At 37.6% G+C, this 21789-nt stretch overlaps 1 protein-coding gene across 1 annotated transcript; it reads right to left on the bottom strand.

The window, feature by feature from the left end:
• Window positions 1-1418: 1418 nt before the first annotated feature.
• Window positions 1419-21763, bottom strand: LOC137083494 (uncharacterized). The gene is made up of 9 exons (XM_067449444.1): window positions 21592-21763; window positions 21027-21186; window positions 20887-20958; window positions 20725-20801; window positions 17072-17172; window positions 13800-13916; window positions 12345-12419; window positions 9420-9523; window positions 1419-1426 (listed from the first exon to the last, which is right to left on the bottom strand). The coding sequence occupies exons 1-9, from the start codon at window positions 21652-21654 to the stop codon at window positions 1419-1421; spliced, it is 777 nt and encodes a 258-aa protein (XP_067305545.1). The 5' UTR covers window positions 21655-21763.
• Window positions 21764-21789: the final 26 nt, after the last annotated feature.

Genomic DNA, 21789 nt, shown 5'->3' with positions numbered 1-21789 from the left:
CGGCACTGTGAAGCCAGGCTAAACAAACAGGAGTAAGAGGATATTGACAACATGAAAACAGGGAATTGGAATGAACGAGTGAAATATTATCTAACCAAGGAGGACTAACACTAAAATTTGCTCTCTTTTCTTCAGCATGTTCAAGATTTCGATCAATATAGCTGAAGCATTTTCCCCTGTCACAGCTTGATATCTGAAACTATTTTTTTTGTTCCAAAACCTAGTGAACTGCCGTCATGGGTAATTGACAAACTGAACCTGAACCTCAGAAGTGATACATTTTGGAAGACTGTTTACATGCATCTTCTAAGACATGTAAAAAAAAGTAAGACCTCGGTTCATCTTCGGAACACAAATGAAGATATTTTTGTTGAAATCCGATGGCTCAGAAAGGCTTTCATTGAGACCAATGTCATTTCCTCTCTCAAGACCCATAAAAGGCACTAAAGACGACGTTACAAAGCCCATCTCACTACAGTGGCTCTACAATCATTTTATGAAGAGTAACAGTGACCCACCAATAATTTTTTTTTAATTATTGCATTAATGGTGTAGTTAAAGCTGCTAAAAACATGGTAAAGGCCAAAAATGTTACCATTTTAATGGGTATACAGACATGTGATGCATCCAAAATTTTGCATGCCATGTTATGCACATTTAGGTAAAATACTCATATCATCATCACTCATTACAAAATGTGTAATTTGTAACTTTAAAGCCTAAAAAATGTGTGCCATAATCATGGAACATGGCCTATGAAGCTCCACAAGAGCTGTATATCTGAATAATAAACGGGCCATTCGGGCACATCTGTATTCTGTCCTGTTTGCAGTGGGTGGCGTGGAATGATATTTCTAGGCTGAGGTTGAAAAATAGACCTGCTCTGAGATGGCTTGCCAACCGTGGCGCAGAATACAAATAATGCCGGCTTATATTTATGGCAGGGTGCTGTCTGTGGTCTGGAGCCAAAAATAAACTGCACAGAGTGAAGCAGTAATAATAATAATAAATAAAAAAACACACAACACAATTCAAATAGGATTCACAATGATAGTGTCAAGCCAATTACAACAATGAAAACAACACAGGGGCAGGACATAACTGTAAACTGATTGAAAAGACAGTAACCATGCTGAATATACAACACGTACTTCATTATTAAATGCCAGATCATAATTCATGTCTCACAAATCATGAGTGTTAAGACAGAAATACTACAATGGATTTTAAAGTTTAGTGTGAAAACGTGTTCAAGTTCAATTTGTTAATGTAAATTAGCTCAAACGGATTCAAACGCCTTTTTTTTTTAACAGAAATAAATTATTTTATTCAGAAAGGCATTAAAATGATTCAAAGAGGCATTAAAGACGTTTATAATTATACTAAAGTAAATACTGTTATTTGGAACATTCTATTTGTCACAATCCTGAGAAAAAAAAAAGAAAACACAAATTAAGCAACACAGCCATTTGTAACATTGATAATAAGAAATGTTTCTTGACCACAAAATCATCATATGATTTCTGAAGGATCGCTGAAGACTGGAGTAATGATGCTGCCATCACAGAAATAAATTACATTTTAAAATATATTAAAATAGAAAGTCATTTAAAATAGACCTGCTTTTTGCTTTTCTCTGTCCAATTGCTTATGTGACAAAGTGTCTGTCGTTGACCTCAGTCATAAAGTCCACCAACCTCTCTCAAGCTCCCAGACCCAGTATGAGTAGATTGCATTTTCACAGGCGGTAAATTGAAATTTGGTCTTTTCTTGCCCTCACCATGAGGCTAATAGATGTGTGTTGCTGTCAGAAGCATCCCTCTCCTATCCCGTGTCTACGTGATGTATCCGCTGAAGCTAAAGCTGACCGGGTCTTTTCATTAAAGGCGACTGGGGACACAACGACCAGCAGGGGGTGAAAAACAGGCTTAGATAAAGGATAAAAACAAGAAAGTATGCACAGAAGAGGTGAAACCATGCATTCCAAAACCCAGACAAGAAAACAATTGATTTAGTTGATATGTCAGTGATTCCATTTTCAGTGACAGGTGGATTGCCGTTTGTCTGCAAGTCATCCCGTTGCCTAAGCTAAATGGATGGACTAAATGGACTGCATTTATATAGCGCTTTTATCCAAAGCGCTTTACATTTTTGCCTCACATTCACCCATTCATACACCGACGGCGATGTCAGCCATGTAAGGCGCCATCCAGCTCGTCGGGAGAAGCTGGGTTAGGGGTCTTGCTCATGGACGCTTCGACACTTGGTCAGGTGGAACCGGGGATTGAACCACCAACCTTCTGGTTTGTAGACAACCTACATGAACCACTGAGCCACTGCCGCCCCAGTGAAGCTCCGCCTCTTTGCCCATTTTCTGTTATCTGCACTGCCAAGAAGGCAACTGCTGAGTTTGAGGTTTCAAAACTTCTCTTCAGAATCCTATGGGTGACATCACGGATATTTTATGTTCATATTTTTTTTTACAGATTAAAATCAGTAATTGGAATCAAAACTAGAATCATTAAATTCCCATCTGTAACAGGCAGTCAAAAGCTTGATATTTTAAAAGTAATAAATAAACAAAAAATATATTTATTCAATTTGGTAAGTAAAAATTCACATTTAAATACATACTTTAACTCGAACATCACTTTTCAGACTGCGAATTAAATGAATACGTATTTTTGTAATTTAGAAAAGCAATCAAAATGTAACGATAAATAAGTCACTTTTTAACTCAATAAAATGTGAATTAAATAAATACGTTTAAACATCTATTTATTTGTCATTTAATAATGTAGTTAAAATGTAACAACTGATAATTCACTTCTTAAATTGACAAATAAGACATATTTAAAATCCTTAGCTGTGAGAGGAAAAGGCTGACATTGTGTTTCTATTGAGCCAGACTTGCGATTTGCATCATTAGCAGTCAAGGGTTATAATCACACTTTTTTCCCACATCATTTCAAATGTTTCATATATGAGGCTCGAGGAAAAACGTGTGCGCTGTAGGTGCTAAATTATTTCTCACACATCAAAAACCATCTCGGCCACTGCAACTGACCCAGATGGAGGGTTTGGAGGTTTTTAGCCTGGGGGGGGGGGGGGGGGGGGGGGGGGGGGGGGAAGTGAACTAGAATAAAAAAGACTGATCTCTCTTTCTCTATTGTAACAGCCTGCTAAGATACAGCTCAGCAAGAATCCGGCCCAGAAACAAAGATAGTTCATGCCCAATGGCAATTCATGGGACATGGTTCACATCCTCGAGACATCTATAAGAAACGTTCATCTGATCTGTATTAATGATGAAAGAGCCTGTGAGGAGAGGTGTAGCAGACCCCCCTGATGCTCTATACGCATGAAGCTCTCATGAAGACATCATATTTACAGATTTCCTCTTGGTTTCTCAGGTTGTGAAGCGGTTCACGTGACGCCACAACTTCACACCATTCCTGACTGCGGCACGGTGGAGACAAAGCAATGGATCTTCATTAGCGGGAATCACTGAACTGTCAACAGCTAATTAATAGTCTGAGGAGGCCAACGAGTTCACACAGGTAGCATCAGGGTTTGGAAAAGCGTGTTAGGGAGATGAAAGCAGGAGGGCTCGTTTTTGGGTGAACATATTTAAGAGGTTTTTAGTAATGATGTAAATCATGAGGCTAATGAAGCACCTGCTGCATCAGTGCTACTCAGAAATTTGAAATGTCAGAGATGTTATTAAGCATTAAAAGTTATCCAAAAAAAGTTATCATTTAGTCATCATTTGCTTTGTTTCAAACCTGTCAGACTTTCAAAGAACCCAAAAGATTACATTTCGCATGATCACGTTTAACAGCATAGTAGTGTGCAGGATCGGTCAAAATTACAAAGTACAAGAGAAGCATCATTAGAAAAATGTATAATTAAAGTGGTCTATACAACTTGTGCAATGTTTGTGCAATGAACAGAACAAAATAAGTTTGTGCACTTATAAATAAGTCTGTGTACAAAATTGTGATTTGTGAAAAAAAGAGGGAGGAATGTTTTGAAAAGTTTTTTTTTTTCTTTTAAAATAAATCACAAACCACAGTGGAGCTATATAGCGTATAGACTATTTTTGGGAGCTGTTAGAGACATTTTTTTGCTATAAATATTATAACCTTGAGCTCTGAAGTATTATATTAGATAACTTTGATTTTTGACAACTATTTACAACAACACTAATAATTCTTAATTTCTGATAGGATTAGGTCAATCAGGAGTTATTGATATTCTGAACAGAATGAGGCAAAAACCTCTACATATTCAATCACATTTGTTCCCATTACATTTTTTTTGCTAACTGCTTCTGTTTGTACACAACGTAGGCTACAAACCTTTAGTCCAAAAGTGTACACATTTAGAGAGATATACAGTCCCTGACAAAAGTCTTGTCGCTTATCTATTTTCTAGAAATACCTGATATTAACCTGACTTTTAATTAATTAATTGGTGTTAGAAATAGCTCATATTAAAAGCTAAAACCCTCCCAAATGATGTTTAAAGGGTAACTAAACCCTAGAACAACTTTTTTTAGTTAATGATCTGCAAGAATGGAGCTTTATTATTATTGTTCATTGAGTCGAGTAAATGTTTTGACAGTTGGGTTTAAAGTGTTTAAATTCTATAATATATGGTATAAAAACGTCTTAGTGCTGCCCTCTTAAGGTTGAACGGTGGCTACTGCAGTTGAATTTTCCTATTGGACGTTATGGTACTTCGTTACGTAGGTTTGTACTTCCAACGGCTCACTATCCACGCCCCTGGCACGAGCTCACCACGCCCTGAGAAATGTTTTCCGTGATCACATGATGAGAACGGCTTCAGTCCAGTATGAGCGCTCATGCTAAATGAAGTAGAAACATTATGAATGAAACTTTCTCTTCACTTGCTTTCAACATCCTAATTAAGAAAATACAGATATATAATGCAGTTGTAAGTACATGTTAAGCTTTTCTTCTGATAGTTTTGCCACCTGTCATGTCTACAGATAATTTTCATACCTCAGACGCTTTCAGACAAACCCTGACACGCAAATGGTTGCCGTGGTAACGAACAACAAATCCGTAACGTGCTAGACTGCGGGCGTATGTAGTCTAACTTTTATTTAATGCATGAGGAATATTTAATATGAGGAAATCTGTTGTAATAGGCTATTAGGTTTGAACTTATTGGTCCTGCGCTTTTTGTGGCATTCAGTATAAGGATATGGCTGTTCAGTGTTCATAGATTAGTTAGTGATCTCATTCTCTCTTGCGCTGCTGCTTCGCTAGCATGAATGAATGAAAGCATCGTATGCATCGGGAGTTAAAGCAGTTTGAGCCAACAAACTCTGTGTCTACAGACATTTCACCCTCCTCCACTTCAGGTGAAGGTGGTGGAGAAAAGTCCTCTAGTTTAGATGACTGCTCTGTTGCAAAACTACTGTCCTCACTCCAGTCACTATCAATCTTTGCGAGTCTGACAACTGTCAAACAAGTTGTCACTACGGGTCTCAGGTGCACGCCCCCCGCTCAGCGCCGCCCTCGTCTCGTCCCCTCTGCCTCCACTGGGCTCTGCCCACTTTTGCAGCATTTTTCAAATATTGCCAGAGGGCGGAGTTAGGCTGTGAACAGGGGTTTAGTTACCCTTTAAATATTTTGAATCTCCTTGACAACATTATAGCGGTTGAGTCTAAATAATGCTTCCTTTGAAAAAAGGGGGGAAAAACAGTTGAACCTTAAAAGGATAGTTCTCCCAAAAATTACAATTCTGTCATTATTTTCTCTCCCTCTAGTTGTTCCAAATCTGTATGTATTTCTTCCTTTCTTCTGAACACGAAAGATAATATTTTGAAGAATGTCTGTAACCAAACAGTTGATGTGCCCCATTAGTCCCATTGGTTTGGATCAACTTCAGGGTGAGTAAATGATGACAGAATTTTCGTTTTTGGGTGAACTATCCCTTTAATGCTCAAATGTAGCTGTGTGTAAAGTCATAAATACAGAAACTGGCAGAGGTTGTGAAGTCATTCTAAATGTGGTCAGAAGGGGGCAGTCCTGTCTCACTGTGATACACTGTGTGTGAACAAGAACGGCTGTAAACACAGCAAGGATACTGTGGCCTTACTCCATACGGACAGCAGTCGCCCCAGCAAAAGAAACTCGAATTACAGTTATTTGTCATTATTGGAGCCAGACGTAAATTCCAAGGATCTGGAATTTAATACTACAGAAGAAATGGAAGAAAATGGCCAGCAATTTTCCCAGTATGACTTACTTGATACATATACGTATTAAGTCACAATTATTTTTTGATTGACTGCTTGATTAAATTTTTCCCCAGGGGTCAGTTACGGGGACAAAGTTTCCCCCCACACTTTGAAATCTTTGATCTAGTGGGAACCTTGTGTTTTTTGAAAATTTAAAAATGTTTTCTGTGATGGGTAGGTTTAGGGAACAGAATATACAGTTTGTACAGTATAAAAATCTTTATGTCTACGGAAAGACCCCATAAAAACGCAGAAAGTTTTGTGTGATGGGTAGGTTTAGTGTAAGCGGATAGAATATACAGTTTACAGAATAGAAACATTACGTCCATGGAGAGTCCCCACAAAGATTGCAAACCAGGCGTGTGTACGTGCGGTGCATGTGTGTGTGTGTAAATATTAACATTTCCAGATTGTTCAACGGCTCCAGCATCAGCCACAGTAATTGTATGAGCTTTATTTTGCCGTTTGAATGATGGGATGCAAAGACAGAGAAGACTTTATCTTGGGGGAAATCCTTCTCAAGAGAGACTTTGAAAGTTGACAATTCTGACATGTTTGCGTGTAAATGCCAGCATGGGGTTTTCTGACAGCCTTCTGTTCCTTCAAAAGCAAAAACACAGTCTACTGTGTAAACCTCACAGGAATTTAGTTCAGCTGTTTTTTTGTTTTTTTGTTGTTTTGTTTCTTTGTTTTTGTCACTACAGCAATTCTTTTTAGAGAAATAGGCCAAAAAAGACCATATATTCCCAAGCAGCTAAAACCAGTGTTTTGCAATGCTAGCTGGTTTGTTGCTGGTTCAAGACAGATAGCCCAGTAAGTTGACCACCTAAACTGTTCTCAAATTCATTTTAAGCTGATTTTAGCTGGATAAGTTGTAGATTCAACTTATGTCAGCTCTGAAGTGCCAGATGATTTGGCCAGGAATGGGCAGTTTATCTTGTTGGGAAACTACGAGTCTTATTGGGAGCTACACAACTATTAAAAAGTTTGAGACCGATAAGATTTTTAAATGTTTCTGATAGAAGTATAATGTCAGCAAGGATGCATTTATTTGATAAAAAAAAGTAATATTATGAAATATTATTACAAATTATTAAAATACCTGTTTTCTATTTTAATATATTTTCAAATGTAATTCATTCCTGGGATGGCAAAGCAAAATTTCCAGCAGAAATATTTCAGTCTTCAGTGTCACATGATCCTTCATAAATCATTCTAATATGCTGATATACTGCTCAAAAAAACATTTCTGATTCAATGTTGACAGTTGTGCTGCTATATTTGTGGAAAACAAGTAAAAAGTCTTTACTATCACTTTTGATTTATTTAATATGTCTTTGCTGAATAAACATATTCATTTCTGTCTTTTTTTTAAATCCTTAGCCTTTAATTTTAACAGTAGTGTATGCTTCATAAAATATCTAGCTTTTTGTGTTCTAATGGAATAACATAAGAAAACTCCCATTAGAATCCTTTAGGATCAGTTTCTAATTACAATATAAGTTCCAAAAGGAATTTGATTTTATACATGTAATTTAAAGTACATTGTAGAAAATTCTACGGATTCCTCCAGCCTGCAAGCTGCTCTAAAATAAAAAGAGTATTTAGTATTTATATTGCACAGCAGCACTTATGACTTAAGCAAGATCAGTAATAAAACTTGGGCGATATGGATATTAACTTAAGCCCTGGGTTAATATCTACAACATTTAATTCACTGTCTCCTAAGTAATTGGATTGCATGTACCGTCTTGCACTCAATAGGTTGAGCATCTATTAATCAAAGCGTAATTGCGCACATTTCCCAGATAAATTGCGCTGCTTCACGTCCAGTCATGTACAAATGAGTCAATCCGGGCATATTCATTTCTTATCTAGCTGAACTCATTCGAGTCGCATAATGGCGATAAATAATAGAGGCAGAGTTTATGAAATGGGATATTCTGAGTTGGAAGGAGAGCCTTTTAAAGCAGGGATCTCTGAGGAATTGCGATCATGTCCCTGTTAAATGACTCCAGTAACAGGTAGAACAAGGCCAGGAAATGTGATTTCTTACTGACTTGAAATTCAATAGCTTCAGTATGCTTCACTATGGACATATACTGCAACTAGCTGTAAATACCCATGCAATTGGAGCTGTACGTGGCTGTGTAAATATTTCATGAGTGCTTATGTGGGCTGTATATTAGTGTCAATGAGCAGCTCAGATTTTTAGGACTAAACAAAAGAAAGTGTAGTACTTGCTCCTCTCAGCTGTGATAAAAGACACTGTAAATGTAAAACAGTACAGGAGTACAGGAGTAAACTAACAATGACTCAATTTAAATCTTTACTAAAATCAAAAAAGTGGTCACATTTGGTTGCAATAAAATATTAAACAAAACGAGTTGAAGAAACTAAGAGAGCTGCACAAAAGAAAAGGATTTTAGTTTTAAATTGATATAAATGTACATAGATTTTATAAGAAAGAAAAATACAATTATGCTGCAATAACATGAATTACCAGGTTTTGAACACACTTTTGCATCAGCTCAGGACTAAATACTGTAATTATTAATAATATTACATCTGAAATCTAATTTTGTAAATCAATATTAAAATATTAATATTTAAGAATGTATATTTTATTGGAATGCAATATTTGATATTTATATAATATTAATAATTCATATATACACTGAAATAGGGCTGTGAAATTGATTAATCACGATTAATCACACCTAACATAAAAAAGGTGAAGTGAACAACCTTGATTATCTCTTCATCACGGCACCTGTTAGTGGGTGGGGTATATTAGGCAGCAAGTGAACATTTTGTCCTCAAAGTTGATGTGTAAGAAGCAGGAAAATGGGCAGTATCTATCAAAAGTGGTTCAAGGAAGGAACAGTGGTAAACCGGCGACAGGGACATGGGCAGCCAAGGCTCATTGACCCATGTGGGGAGCAAAGGCTAGCCCTTTGTTGTGTATGGGGCTGCACAGCCACAGACCAGTCAGGGTGCCCATGCTGACCCCTGTCCACAGCTGAAAGCGCCAAAGTGAGCATCAGAACTAGACCAGGGAGGAATAGATAAAGGTGGCCTGGTCTGATTGAATCACGTTTTCTTTTACATCACTTGGATGGTCGGGTGCGTGTGCGTCACTTACCTGGAGAACACATGGCACCAGGATGCACTCTGGGAAGAAGGCAAGCCAGCAGAAGCAGATTAATGCTTTGGGCAATGTGGCCTCTTTTAGCAGGATAATGCACCCTGCCACAAAGCAAAATGGTTCAGGAATGGTTTGAGAAGGTATTGACTTGGCCTCCAAATTTCCCAGATCTCAATCCAATGGAGCATCTGTGGGATGTGCTAAACAAAAGTCTGTTCCATGGAGGCTCCACCTTGCAACTTACAGGACTTAAAAGATCTGCTGCTAACATCTTTGTCCTAGATACCAAAGCACACCTCCCGGGGTCTGGTGGAATCCATGCCTCAATGGGTCAAGGCTGTTTTGGCAGCAAAAGTGGGACCAACACGATATTAGGAAGGTTGTAAAATGTCATGCCTGATTAAGTACAATATATATTAAAATATAATAATATATACACACACACACACACACATACATATATATATATATATATATATATATATATATATATATATATATATATATATATATATATATATATATATATATATATATATATATATATATATACAGTGCTTTGTGAAAGTATTCGGCCCCCTTGAACTTTGCGACCTTTTGCCACATTTCAGGCTTTGAAAAGACATGAAACTGTAATTTTTTGTGAAGAATCAACAACAAGTAGGACACAATCATGAAGTGGAATGAAATTTATTGGATATTTCAAACTTTTTTAACAAATCAAAAACTGTCAAATTATTATTCGTCCCCCTTATGTTAATACTTTGTAGCGCCACCTTTTGCTGCGATTACAGCTGTAAGTCGCTTGGGGTATGTCTCTATCAGTTTTGAACATCGAGAGACTGAAATTTTTGCCCAATCCTCCTTGCAGAACAGCTCGAGCTCAGTGAGGTTGGATGGAGAGCGTTTGTGAACAGCAGTTTTCAGTTCTTTCCACAGATTTTCGATTTGATTCAGGTCTGGACTTTGACTTGGCCATTCTAACACCAGGATATGTTTATTTTGAACCATTCCATTGTAGATTTTGCTTTATGTTTTGGATCATTGTCTTGTTGGAAGACAAATCTCCGTCCCAGTCTCAGGTCTTTTGCATTCTCCATCAGGTTTTCTTCCAGAATGGTCCTGTATTTGGCTCCATCCATCTTCCCATCAATTTTAACCATCTTCCCTGTCCCTGCTGAAGAAAAGCAGGCCCAAACCATGATGCTGCCACCACCATGTTTGACAGTGGGGATGGTGTGTTCAGGGTGATGAGCTGGGTTGCTTTTACGCCAAACATAACGCTTTGCATCGTTGCCAAAAAGTTCAATTTTGGTTTCATCTGACCAGAGCACCTTCTTCCACATGTTTGGTGTCTCCCAGGTGGCTTGTGGCAAACTTTAAACGACACTTTTTATGGATATCTTTAAGAAATGGCTTTCTTCTTGCCACTCTTCCATAAAGGCCAGATTTGTGCAGTATACGACTGATTGTTGTCCTATGGACAGAGTCTCCCACCTCAGCTGTAGATCTCTGCAGTTCATCCAGAGTGATCATGGACCTCTTGGCTGCATCTCTGATCAGTCTTTAAACGGACCTCTAAGACTATCACAGTGCAGGTGCATTTATACGGAGACTTGATTACACACAGGTGGATTCTATTTATTTTTTAATAAGAGAGTTTGCTGCACTGAAAGTAAAGGGGCCGAATAATTTTGCGCGCCCAATTTTTCAGTTTTTGATTTGTTAAAAAAGTTTGAAATATCCAATAAATTTCATTCCACTTTATGATTGTGTCCCACTTGTTGTTGATTCGTCACAAAAAAATACAGTTTTATATCTTTATGTTTGAAGCCTGAAATGTGGCAAAAGGTTCGGTGGCAAAAGGGTACTTTCGCAAGGCACTGTAATATATATATATATATATATATATATATATATATATATATATATATATATATATATATGTATATATATATATATATATATATATATATTATATATATATATATATATGTATATATATATATATATATATATATATATATATATATATGTATATATATATATATATATATATATGTATATATATATATATATATATATATATATATATATATATATATATATATATATATATATATATATATATATATATATATATATATTATGTAAACAGACTTTTATGTTCAAAAATACCATAATATTTAAAAATATAAATATTTTAAAAATAAATAAATCTGGATTTAATAGTATTTAATGAAACATTAATATTATATAGATATCAAATATTTTTCAGATAGTATAATTTTAGACTATTAAATGATATATTATGTCTGTGTATATCAATGAATACAAATTAAATACACAGGCATGATTTAATCCATTAATTATTGTCCCTTAAAAAAAAGAAAGTGTGTAATTTATGTGCCACTAGCATAACCAAACCTAATTGCCAAAATAATGTTTGTTTTCATTATGTCTGGCTACTCGGGATGATAAAACAAACAGATTAATGTGTTGATACAGCTACAGTTGGTATGCTTTTGGAGGAGATTCAACGCTCTGAATGGCTTACTTAAAGTAAGAGAAAGTATTTTAACGTCCTAAAAAATGACACGCTTCACATAGCTGGTATAAGTGCCTAACACACACATGCCATGTATGATCTTCTTTCTTTCGAAAGGTATCCTGGATTAATTTGTGCGTGTGTTTCACACTGTATTTTTATTTTATTGTCTAGATAATGTGTTAATAATTGTATTATTCTCTCTCTATCTCTCTCTCTCTCTCTCTCTCTCTCTCTCTCTCTCTCTCTCTCTCTCTCTCTCTCTCTCTCTCCTCTCTCTCTCTCTCTCTCTCTCTCTCTCGCTCTCTCTCGCTCTCTCTCGCTCTCTCTCGCTCTCGCTCTCTCTCGCGCTCCTCGCTCGGCTGATGACTCACCAGAACTGCTGCCACTTCTCCTCTTCAAAGACATCCTCTGGGATAGGATCGATCAGCACCAGGTCAGACACTTGCCTGAAGAGACAGAATAAGAGAGAAAGAGAAGATAGAGAGAGATAGAGAGAGAGAGAGAGAGAGAGAGAGAGAGAGAGAGAGAGAGAGAGAGAGAGAGAGAGAGAGAAAAGACCACACAGAAGAAGTTTCAAGAGCTCAGATGAGACCTTACAGCACACACACCGAGCTAGCTCGTCCTGTAACCAGGGAGAAATGAACAGTGTCTATCGAGTGAGATGAATGGCCTCAGAGCCGCAGCAGGGACAATATTTTCAGTCCTTGGGTGCTACAAGGCTGACACTGCTGAATATATGGGTCTTAAAGCTGCACATCAGAGCAGATGAAACGTTAAATCTGTCAGATGGAGGGTTGGGGCGAGTGTGCCGAAAGGTTGGTCCCATTATGCCCTAATGGATCTTATGGTCATGGTAGGTATTAGGGGTGTGACGAGAACTCATGCCACGAGATCTCACAAGATTAAAATGAGACGAGATTTCTCATTGAGGGGAAAAGCTGTCTTGCGTCATATTGTCATGATATATTGTCAGGATAGAATATGCCACGGCAACTTTTACATTAAGTCTCCACTCTCGTTTTGCTTTTTATATAGAAATTTAAACAATTTAATTACAGTGGACAACGGTCGTTTCAATTCCATCAGCTCATCCAACACAAGCTTTTTTGAGTCGACCACAGTACGCAGCACTGATCACTGATAGCGTGACAAGAAGACTGACAGCTGTTTGAAATCGGCTCCCTGAAGCATGCAAATATCTCTCAGTATGAAAGCTATCTTAGGCTGGGCTGTGTAGTTGTAACCATCTCTTAGTTTTATATCATGATTGAAGAAAAAAAATCGGTCATATTTGCACTTTGAATATTGAGATATTGAGTACTTTGATTAAGGTTGCACTTATTGTTTGAACTTAATATGGAAAGAAGTTCAGTTTGGATGTTAAAAGTCGTAGAAGCTCATAAATCATGTGCCATTCTAAGGACTTAAGAGACAATCATACAGGAGAGAAGCCAGTCAGTTGAGTTTGGTGCTTGAGTATTGTTATCTTTTACTGCATATGATAATTCATATTCAGAAAGTAGAACTGAAATGACATTAATTTGAAATGACAAGTTGATTAGTTAAAACATTTCAAAACGTACCTGCAGACTATTTTTCTAGTAATGCATTTCATCAATGAGGACTTTCTCAAAAATACTAATGTAAAAATGTCTCATCTCGTGAGCTAAGTGTCTCGTTACATCCCTAGTAGGTATAAATGCCTGAAAGATAATCCCTGTTAGGCCTATTCAATAAAGTTCACCAATGTAATGCACACACTGAACATGCATTCTGTGGTGGTAACAAACTTCCTGATTGTTTCCAAGCAGAACGAGGTGACTTACGTGTCATGGATGTGGCTATAGAACCTGCCATTGAGTGTGCCCAGCTCAGAGCCAATCAGAATGAAGGGTGTGGCTATATTCGCAGCCTTGATCAATCGATGAAGGTCATCCACCATCCTAAAGGATATAAGAGGAGAGATACAGGTCAGGAATGAGCGCAGGTTTGTGCGAGTGAAGTCTAGACATGACTCATCTGACAGTTCATTAATCACCGGGACATATTATGACACACATGTCCGTTCACCTCCAGACGGGACACCCACTGTCCTAGACTCCGGCTCAGATTTTAAAGCGGTCAGTGATGTTACATGAAGGACAAACTGACCTCAAACCAGAGGCTGACACACTAAACTAATAAGCACTGTGTACCATGAGACACTAATGGGTTTTATTTCTGACATCCCTCATTAACTAAAAGGCCATGAAGATTCAGTGAGCGCTGAGTGACTTACTGCCGTATGTCTTTGGGATGTGCAGGGGGGCAAGAAGTTGGTCAAAAACAGATTAAATTTAGGCTTTTATTTGCATAAAAGGTTCCAAATTACAAGGTTTAAAAATATTAAAAAAACATTTCCGCTCCCCGTTTATAGAACTTTAGTAAAATTGATACCTCTCCTTGAAGCTTGCCATCTGCCTGCTTCTAGAGGCCAGACAGAGGAGAGAAAAAAGACCACTGATAACCAACTCCACTGTCCTCTCTCTCCACACATCACCTTAATGCATGAAGAAATGCTACATGTTACAATGTCAACAAGCAACATGATAAGAGTGATTTCAGATGTAGGATGAAAAACCCTAAAGTCAGTACGTCTTGTTGCCAGAGGACAACGACAAAGACATCTCTCTCCTACAGCACTGACTGAATAGTAGAGCAGGTCATTGTCAAGGACATAAGACGCACAGATACCCGCTTGTGGATTAAAACTGTTCATGTGTATCAGGGCTGTTTCTTTGCTTTCAGATTTACTGCACAGTATATCCATACAATATACAGTGACTTGTGAAAGTATTCGGCCCCTTTAAAAACTTAAAAACTGTTAAAAACTTTTTTAACAAATCAAAAACTGACAAATTATTATTCGGCCCCCTTAAGTTAATACTTTGTAGCGCCACCTTTTGCTGCGATTACAGCTGTAAGTCGCTTGGGGTATGTCTCTATCAGTTTTGAACATCGAGAGACTGAAATTTTTGCCCATTCCTCCTTGCAGAACAGCTCGAGCTCAGTGAGGTTGGATGGAGAGCGTTTGTGAACAGCAGTTTTCAGTTCTTTCCACAGATTCTCGATTGGATTCAGGTCTGGACTTTGACTTGGCCATTCTAACACCAGGATATGTTTATTTTTGAATCATTCCATTGTAGATTTTGCTTTATGTTTTGGATCATTGTCTTGTTGGAAGACAAATCTCCGTCCCAGTCTCAGGTCTTTTGCATACTCCATCAGGTTTTCTTCCAGAATGGTCCTGTATTTGGCTCCATCCATCTTCCCATCAATTTTAACCATATTCCCTGCTGAAGAAAAGCAGGCCCAAACCATGATGCTGCCACCACCATGTTTGACAGTGGGGATGGTGTGTTCAGGGTGATGAGCTGGGTTGCTTTTACGCCAAACATAACGTTTTGCATCGTTGCCAAAAAGTTCAATTTTGGTTTCATCTGACCAGAGCACCTTCTTCCACATGTTTGGTGTGTCTCCCAGGTGGCTTGTGGCAAACTTTAAACGACACTTTTTATGGATATCTTTAAGAAATGGCTTTTTTCTTGTCACTCTTCCATAAAGGCCAGATTTGTGCAGTATACGACCAGTATTCTATGGACAGAGTCTCCCACCTCAGCTGTAGATCTCTGCAGTTCATCCAGAGTGATCATGGACCTCTTGGCTGCATCTCTGATCAGTCTTCTCCTTGTATGAGCTGAAAGTTTAGAGGGACAGCCAGGTCTTGGTAGATTTGCAGTGGTCTGATACTTCTTCCATTTCAATATTATCGCTTGCACAGTGCTCCTTGGGATGTTTAAAGCTTGGGAAATCTTTTTGTATCCAAATCCGGCTTTAAACTTCTCCACAACAGTATCTCAGACCTGCCTGGTGTGTTCCTTGTTCTTCATGATGCTCTCTGCGCTTTAAACGGACCTCTAAGACTATCACAGTGCAGGTGCATTTATACGGAGACTTGATTACACACAGGTGGATTCTATTTATCATCATTAGTCATTTAGGTCACCATTGGATCATTCAGAGATCCTCACTGAACTTCTGGAGAGAGTTTGCTGCACTGAAAGTAAAGGGGCCTAAATAATTTTGCACGCCCGATATTTCAGTTTTTGATTTGTTAAAAAAGTTTGAAATATCCAATACATTTCATTCCACTTCATGATTGTGTCCTACTTGTTGTTGATTCTTCACAAAAAATTACAGTTTTATATTTTTATGTTTGAAGCCTGAAATGTGGCAAAAGGTTGCAAAGTTCAAGGGGGCCGAATACTTTCGCAAGGCACCGTATGTATTGTGGACAAGTACACTACTGAAAAAAAAATGTTTTGAAAGAAATGTATACTGTTGAACAATTCAACATAGCTCGTCCCTTCAGATCCATTTGAGTAAATCTTGCATACAACATGACACAGACAAAATTCTTTTGTTCCACTTTTTTCTGGAATTTAGTGGAAACATCCAAAACTGTCTGCATGGTGCTAGAGCACACAGGGCCTAAGTTACACACTTTCAAAAATGAATTCATATTTTAAAAAATATAAAAAAATAAACGCCTACTTTTTTGGGGGGGTTATTACAGCTTAGACAACATATACTTACCTGTTTATCAATTTTAGCAGTGTTTTGTGTAACTTCAAAGGGTTTCCTGTAAAATGACACCAACATTTTGAACTTAGACCACTGTATGTGTGTATAGGAGGCTTTACAATTTGGGTAGTCCAAATCCAGGCGGAAATCCCAAAAAATGTTCCTTAAACTAAAAAAAGTTTAAGAGGTTAAGAGATTTCTTTCAAAACATCTTTCTGTCCCCAAATATTTGAAAGGTAGTGTATATAGAAAAAGAAAAGTATAAGACCCAATTGTCAATATTTGACCAGTACAGAATAGACATTATAGAGATGTCAATTTCTTCAATTGTGTCTGGAGGTCCTTTCATTTTATGAACCATGGCGGAGGAGGGACACATTATTTCCCAGAATGCTATAATTCATCTCATCAAATTTTAATTTTAAGTTATTTGAAAGCAATGCAGTGGACATTTCTGACTAAGACACTTTCGTACCTTCCAGTGGTTGATATTCCCCAGACTTTCTCTGTGCCTGTAGTTTCATTCTGCAGGGTTCTTCGGCTAAAACCCAGACCGACTCTGTCATAGGTGCACACCTGAGAAACAACAAATCACAGATCATTAAAAGAGAGCAGGGACCTGTACCATGATGATAGTTTAACAAATGCAGGGTTACAGGATTAGTTTGGAGTTGACATAACCAAACCAATCTATTCAGGCTTTATTGGTACCATGATGCTGATCATCAGCTTTCTCTGTCAACTCAGGCTTTGTTCTTGAGTTCAGGAGTTTAGCTGTGACATCAGGAGTAAACAGCCAATCACAAGCAGAAATTCACTTCTCTCTTCTGCAGAATGTTACAGGATTGAAAAATATTAAGAATTTGAACAAATTTACAAACCATGAAGAGCTGTCTATGAAAGAGGACAACTTAAAGAAAAAATATTATACGTCAATCTAAGTAAAAGTAAGTTGATATATAGAGAGAATTGAACATTTAAGCTCAGTAAGCTTCTTTTTAATAGCTTTATTTCTTGATTTTAAAGATTATTTGTATGACTTTATGTAGGCTATTTATATTCATTTTAACAAAGTGCCTATTAATGATTGATTAACTAAAATGATAAATGTGTAATTGATTAGGGGTATAATAATTACATAAATTATATCTAAATAATTCAAAATTATTATTATTATAAATAAATGTTGTTAAAAGGGTCGGATCGCCAATGTCACGTGATTTCAGCAGTTTGGCAGTTTGACATGTGATCCGGATCATGAATAAATACGCTGATTCAATATAAAATATCTTAAACTGTGTTCTGAAGATGAACGGAGGTCTTACGGGTGTGGAACGACATTAGGGTGAGTCATTAATGACATCAATTTCATTTTTGGATGAACTAACCCTTTAATGTACAAATAAAGTATGCATTGAAATAACTTGAAACGCATAATTCCACCATTAAAACCATCAGTTCATCTTTATCATCAGTTATTACAAATGTTTGTATTGCACTGTAATGCAGGCTGTCGACAGGAATCTCCAGCACTCCACAACTGTAGATTTGAGATGAGAAATCAATGTCTGACAGCATGTCACAGAAATGCTTCACCACCTCACTGCCTCACCTTACTAGAGTAATACAGGAGCACATGCATTGAAAGCTGAAGTCGTGTAGCTTTGCTGGAGAAGAAGAAAAATCAATAATCTCTTTATGGCCTTTATGGTCACTTTGGACACAAATCAATGAAATCTCTGGTGCTGCCTTGTTTATTTAATGTTGAACATGACACTAGTGAAAGGCTTTCTTTTATCCTCTTGTTGATGAAAGAGATTGCATTAGATCATTCTAAAAAGAATATATCATTATTAGAGTTTTTTGTTTTGAAAATACAGATATCACTGAAATGGGAGTTGTGAGCTTGAGTATTATTGCAGTATGTGATGAGAACAAGACTGGGCAAAAATAACGTCATAGTCAACACCATAAGCACCGTGGTTTCTCACACCAAAATAGGTGTGAGACCATTTATAAGACAAAAACCAAAAAGAGCACTGGGTGAGGTGAATATTTTGTGTAAATATTAAAGGCCCGGGTATAGTTCTCGCGCACAGTTGATCACACAAGCCTTTGGCTGTGAGCGCCTAAAGGCTTGTTCAGCGCATGCTCACTCTCTAGTGCACATTGTTTCAAGCACTCAAAGTCACTTGCACATGCGCTGTTGTACACACACTGTCCGCACGGTCACAACATTTGGGCGGTGGACCGCCGCACCAATCTCTTGATGATGAAAATGATGTCAAATGGACAGTGCACGAGACCTACTAATGGCTTCAGGCTATATTTACTTTCAGTGAGTCCACTGTAGGAAAGAAAACTTGCAAATGTGCGGATGCAGATTGTAAACGACCCTCTGCTAAAAGCCATTCATGGAGAAGGTTGTCAGCATGTTTGTGAAAATGACAGGCATGCTCCAGCTCATTAATATTAGAAGAACAAATTAATGTGTACACATCCGTCGCAAATTAAGCAGAATCTTTTTCTGTAATAAGTGCGTACAAATATGAAATAATGAAGCAATTATTAGTGAATGAGACCCAATGTCTGAATCGTGGAATGAATACAAATCAGACAACTCACTTCCTCAGTGAATAATCCAAATAAACCAATACCAGCTATGATACTATGGACCGGTTTCACAGACAAGGCTTAGATTAAGCCAGGATTAGGCATTATTCAATTAGGTCATTTTTACCCCCGGTTTCACAAACAAGGAAAACAGCTCAAACATGTATTTTAGTCTAACTTAAACCTTGTCTGTGAAACCGGTCATATGCGTACCTTTTGAAAGAAAGGTTCAAAAGTAAAATCTGTACAATTATTGTAACTGAAATTAACTGAAATTTCTAAATAACTACTCTTAAGACACTGTGTTATTAAAGGGACATTTCAGACAAAAATGCAAAGATTCTGTCATTAATTACTCACCCTCATGTCATTCCAAACTCGTAAGAACTTTGTTCATCTTCAGAACACAATTTAAGATATTTTTGAAAAAATCCGAGAGCTCTCTGACCCCACATAGATAGCAACACAACAACCACTTCCAAGGCTCAGAAAGGTAGTTTAGAGATGGTTAAAACAGTCCATGTGACTCTAGCGGTTCAACCTTAAAGGTGCACTATGTAGTATTTTTGCAGTAAAATATCCAAAAACCACTAGGCCAGTGTTATATATTTTGTTCAGTTGAGTACTTACAATATCCCAAATGTTTCCAACTGTTTGTAAATTGTGAGAAAATTGCTATTTTAACTAAGGACCCGGGACGTTTCAGCATAGCGTCTGAGGGAGTCGCCTGTCAATTGTGTCATATCTGCGCTACCCTCGGTTTTATTTGGCAGAAGCGCTTTTCTCTTAGCAGTGTGAACATGTCACAGCAGTGCCGACCAAACGCACAGAGTAACGTCATGACATCATTTTAAACACACTTAACTGTATCTAATATGATAAACAGAGCTGCGTTACCTTATAATCATGACCGGAAAAGCGGATGTGCGGGCACCCGGCGACTGTCCAGTCCAGTCATAATAAAAGTCCCAGTGCTCGCGAAGCGGGTATTTGTGTAACAATCGCTCCAGCAGCCGTGCTCAGCTCCTCAACACTCGGTCCTGCTCTGCTTCACACTACAGTAACGTTAATAACCGCATCCATGAACATGAATTCTGCCCGAGTCCTATTTTCCACCGGCTGTGAGGTGAAGCCCACATGTCCCAAGATACTGGGCTCAAACTTGGCGTCATCAAACTACACCTTTGTTTTGAATAGGCGACCTCTAGTGGACGGAAAGTTGCATAGTGCACCTTTAATGTTATGAAGCAACGAGAATTATTTTTATGTGCAAAAGACAAACAAAAATAACTTTATCTTAATATCTTAATTTGTGTTCCGAAGATCAACGAAGTTCGTACGGGTTTGGACCGACATGAGGGTGAGTAATTAATGACAGAAATTACATTTTTGGGTGAACTTACCCTTTAAAGAAACATTCATAAATGAACATGAATTTTTATTTTAAGATTTATTTTTAATTGCTAAATGTTTTCAAATGTCCAGTTCTCATGCTAGCAGTTTGTTTAAACTGACCTTTGTTGATATTGAAAGACTTTCTTGCATATGGTACCAAATATCTGAAGACATTCCTGCTGGAGCATCAAGAACAACTGAAACACAAATCAAACATCCATTTTACTGTGCACAAAAACTTTCATTTTCATTTTGGATAAATTATTATTCATTTTAACCTACCAACTGGTCTTCCATATCCTTTGCACAACAGATGGATACTTTGGCCGAGTCCGATATCAATCAGCTGGGCACCTGCAAATAGAAAGAAATATTTAAACAAATGATCCTAAAGTCTTCCTGAAGAGTTGATGAGGTCTCACCAGTGGGTGACAGTGCCTGTCCCTCTCTCTGCAGAGAGGCGTAGTTCAGGAAAGCTGGAGTGAAGATGATGAAGAGCAGAACCTTCATCCAGAAGGATACAACAGCCCAGCAGCTCCTCTGAGAGACAGTCACATCAGGAACACCGGAGACCTCTGATGTCTGTGGGTAAGCAGTTCACATGACATGAAGTGTCTAAAACTACTTCCAAATGCAGTTTTTATGCAAACATGCAACCAGTTTCTAATTCTTATTACCTTTTAATTTCTTCATTATTCTTTATTTGTATTATTATTAAGAATGAAATATGAAATTCATACAGAGCAGTATGTACCCCCCAAAAATGGGATGGCCATGAGATAGTATCAAATAGTAATACCATGATTCTTTGATTTACACCGTTGCGATAGTATTCACAGAGTACTTCAAAATATACCATAGTAATACCAAAGCACAGAAACATGGCGTTACCATGGCACCATGTCAAAAAAAACCCTTTACTACAGTAAAGTTACTACAGTAAAGATACATTCAGCCCATGAGTTACAGTTCATTGTGTTTTACCACCTTCTTTCTATCAGGTATGACACTGTCCGCATTTTCTCGTCCGTTTATCTTTCTGCGCAACATCTTCTGATAGTTTTTCCCTCATATGAAATATAACAGATTATATTATATTTGTATGAATGAGCGTCAAAAACAGCATGTAGGTACTTCCGCATTGACGGGGACCCACGAGGAGCCAAACGCGTTTCGTTAAAACTT

This window comes from Pseudorasbora parva, chromosome 7 (genome assembly GCF_024679245.1).
Source record: "Pseudorasbora parva isolate DD20220531a chromosome 7, ASM2467924v1, whole genome shotgun sequence".
NCBI classification, from domain to species: Eukaryota; Metazoa; Chordata; class Actinopteri; order Cypriniformes; family Gobionidae; genus Pseudorasbora; species Pseudorasbora parva.
The sequence above is the reverse complement of the archived record's forward strand: the minus strand, read 5'-3'. Positions and strand labels throughout refer to the sequence as shown.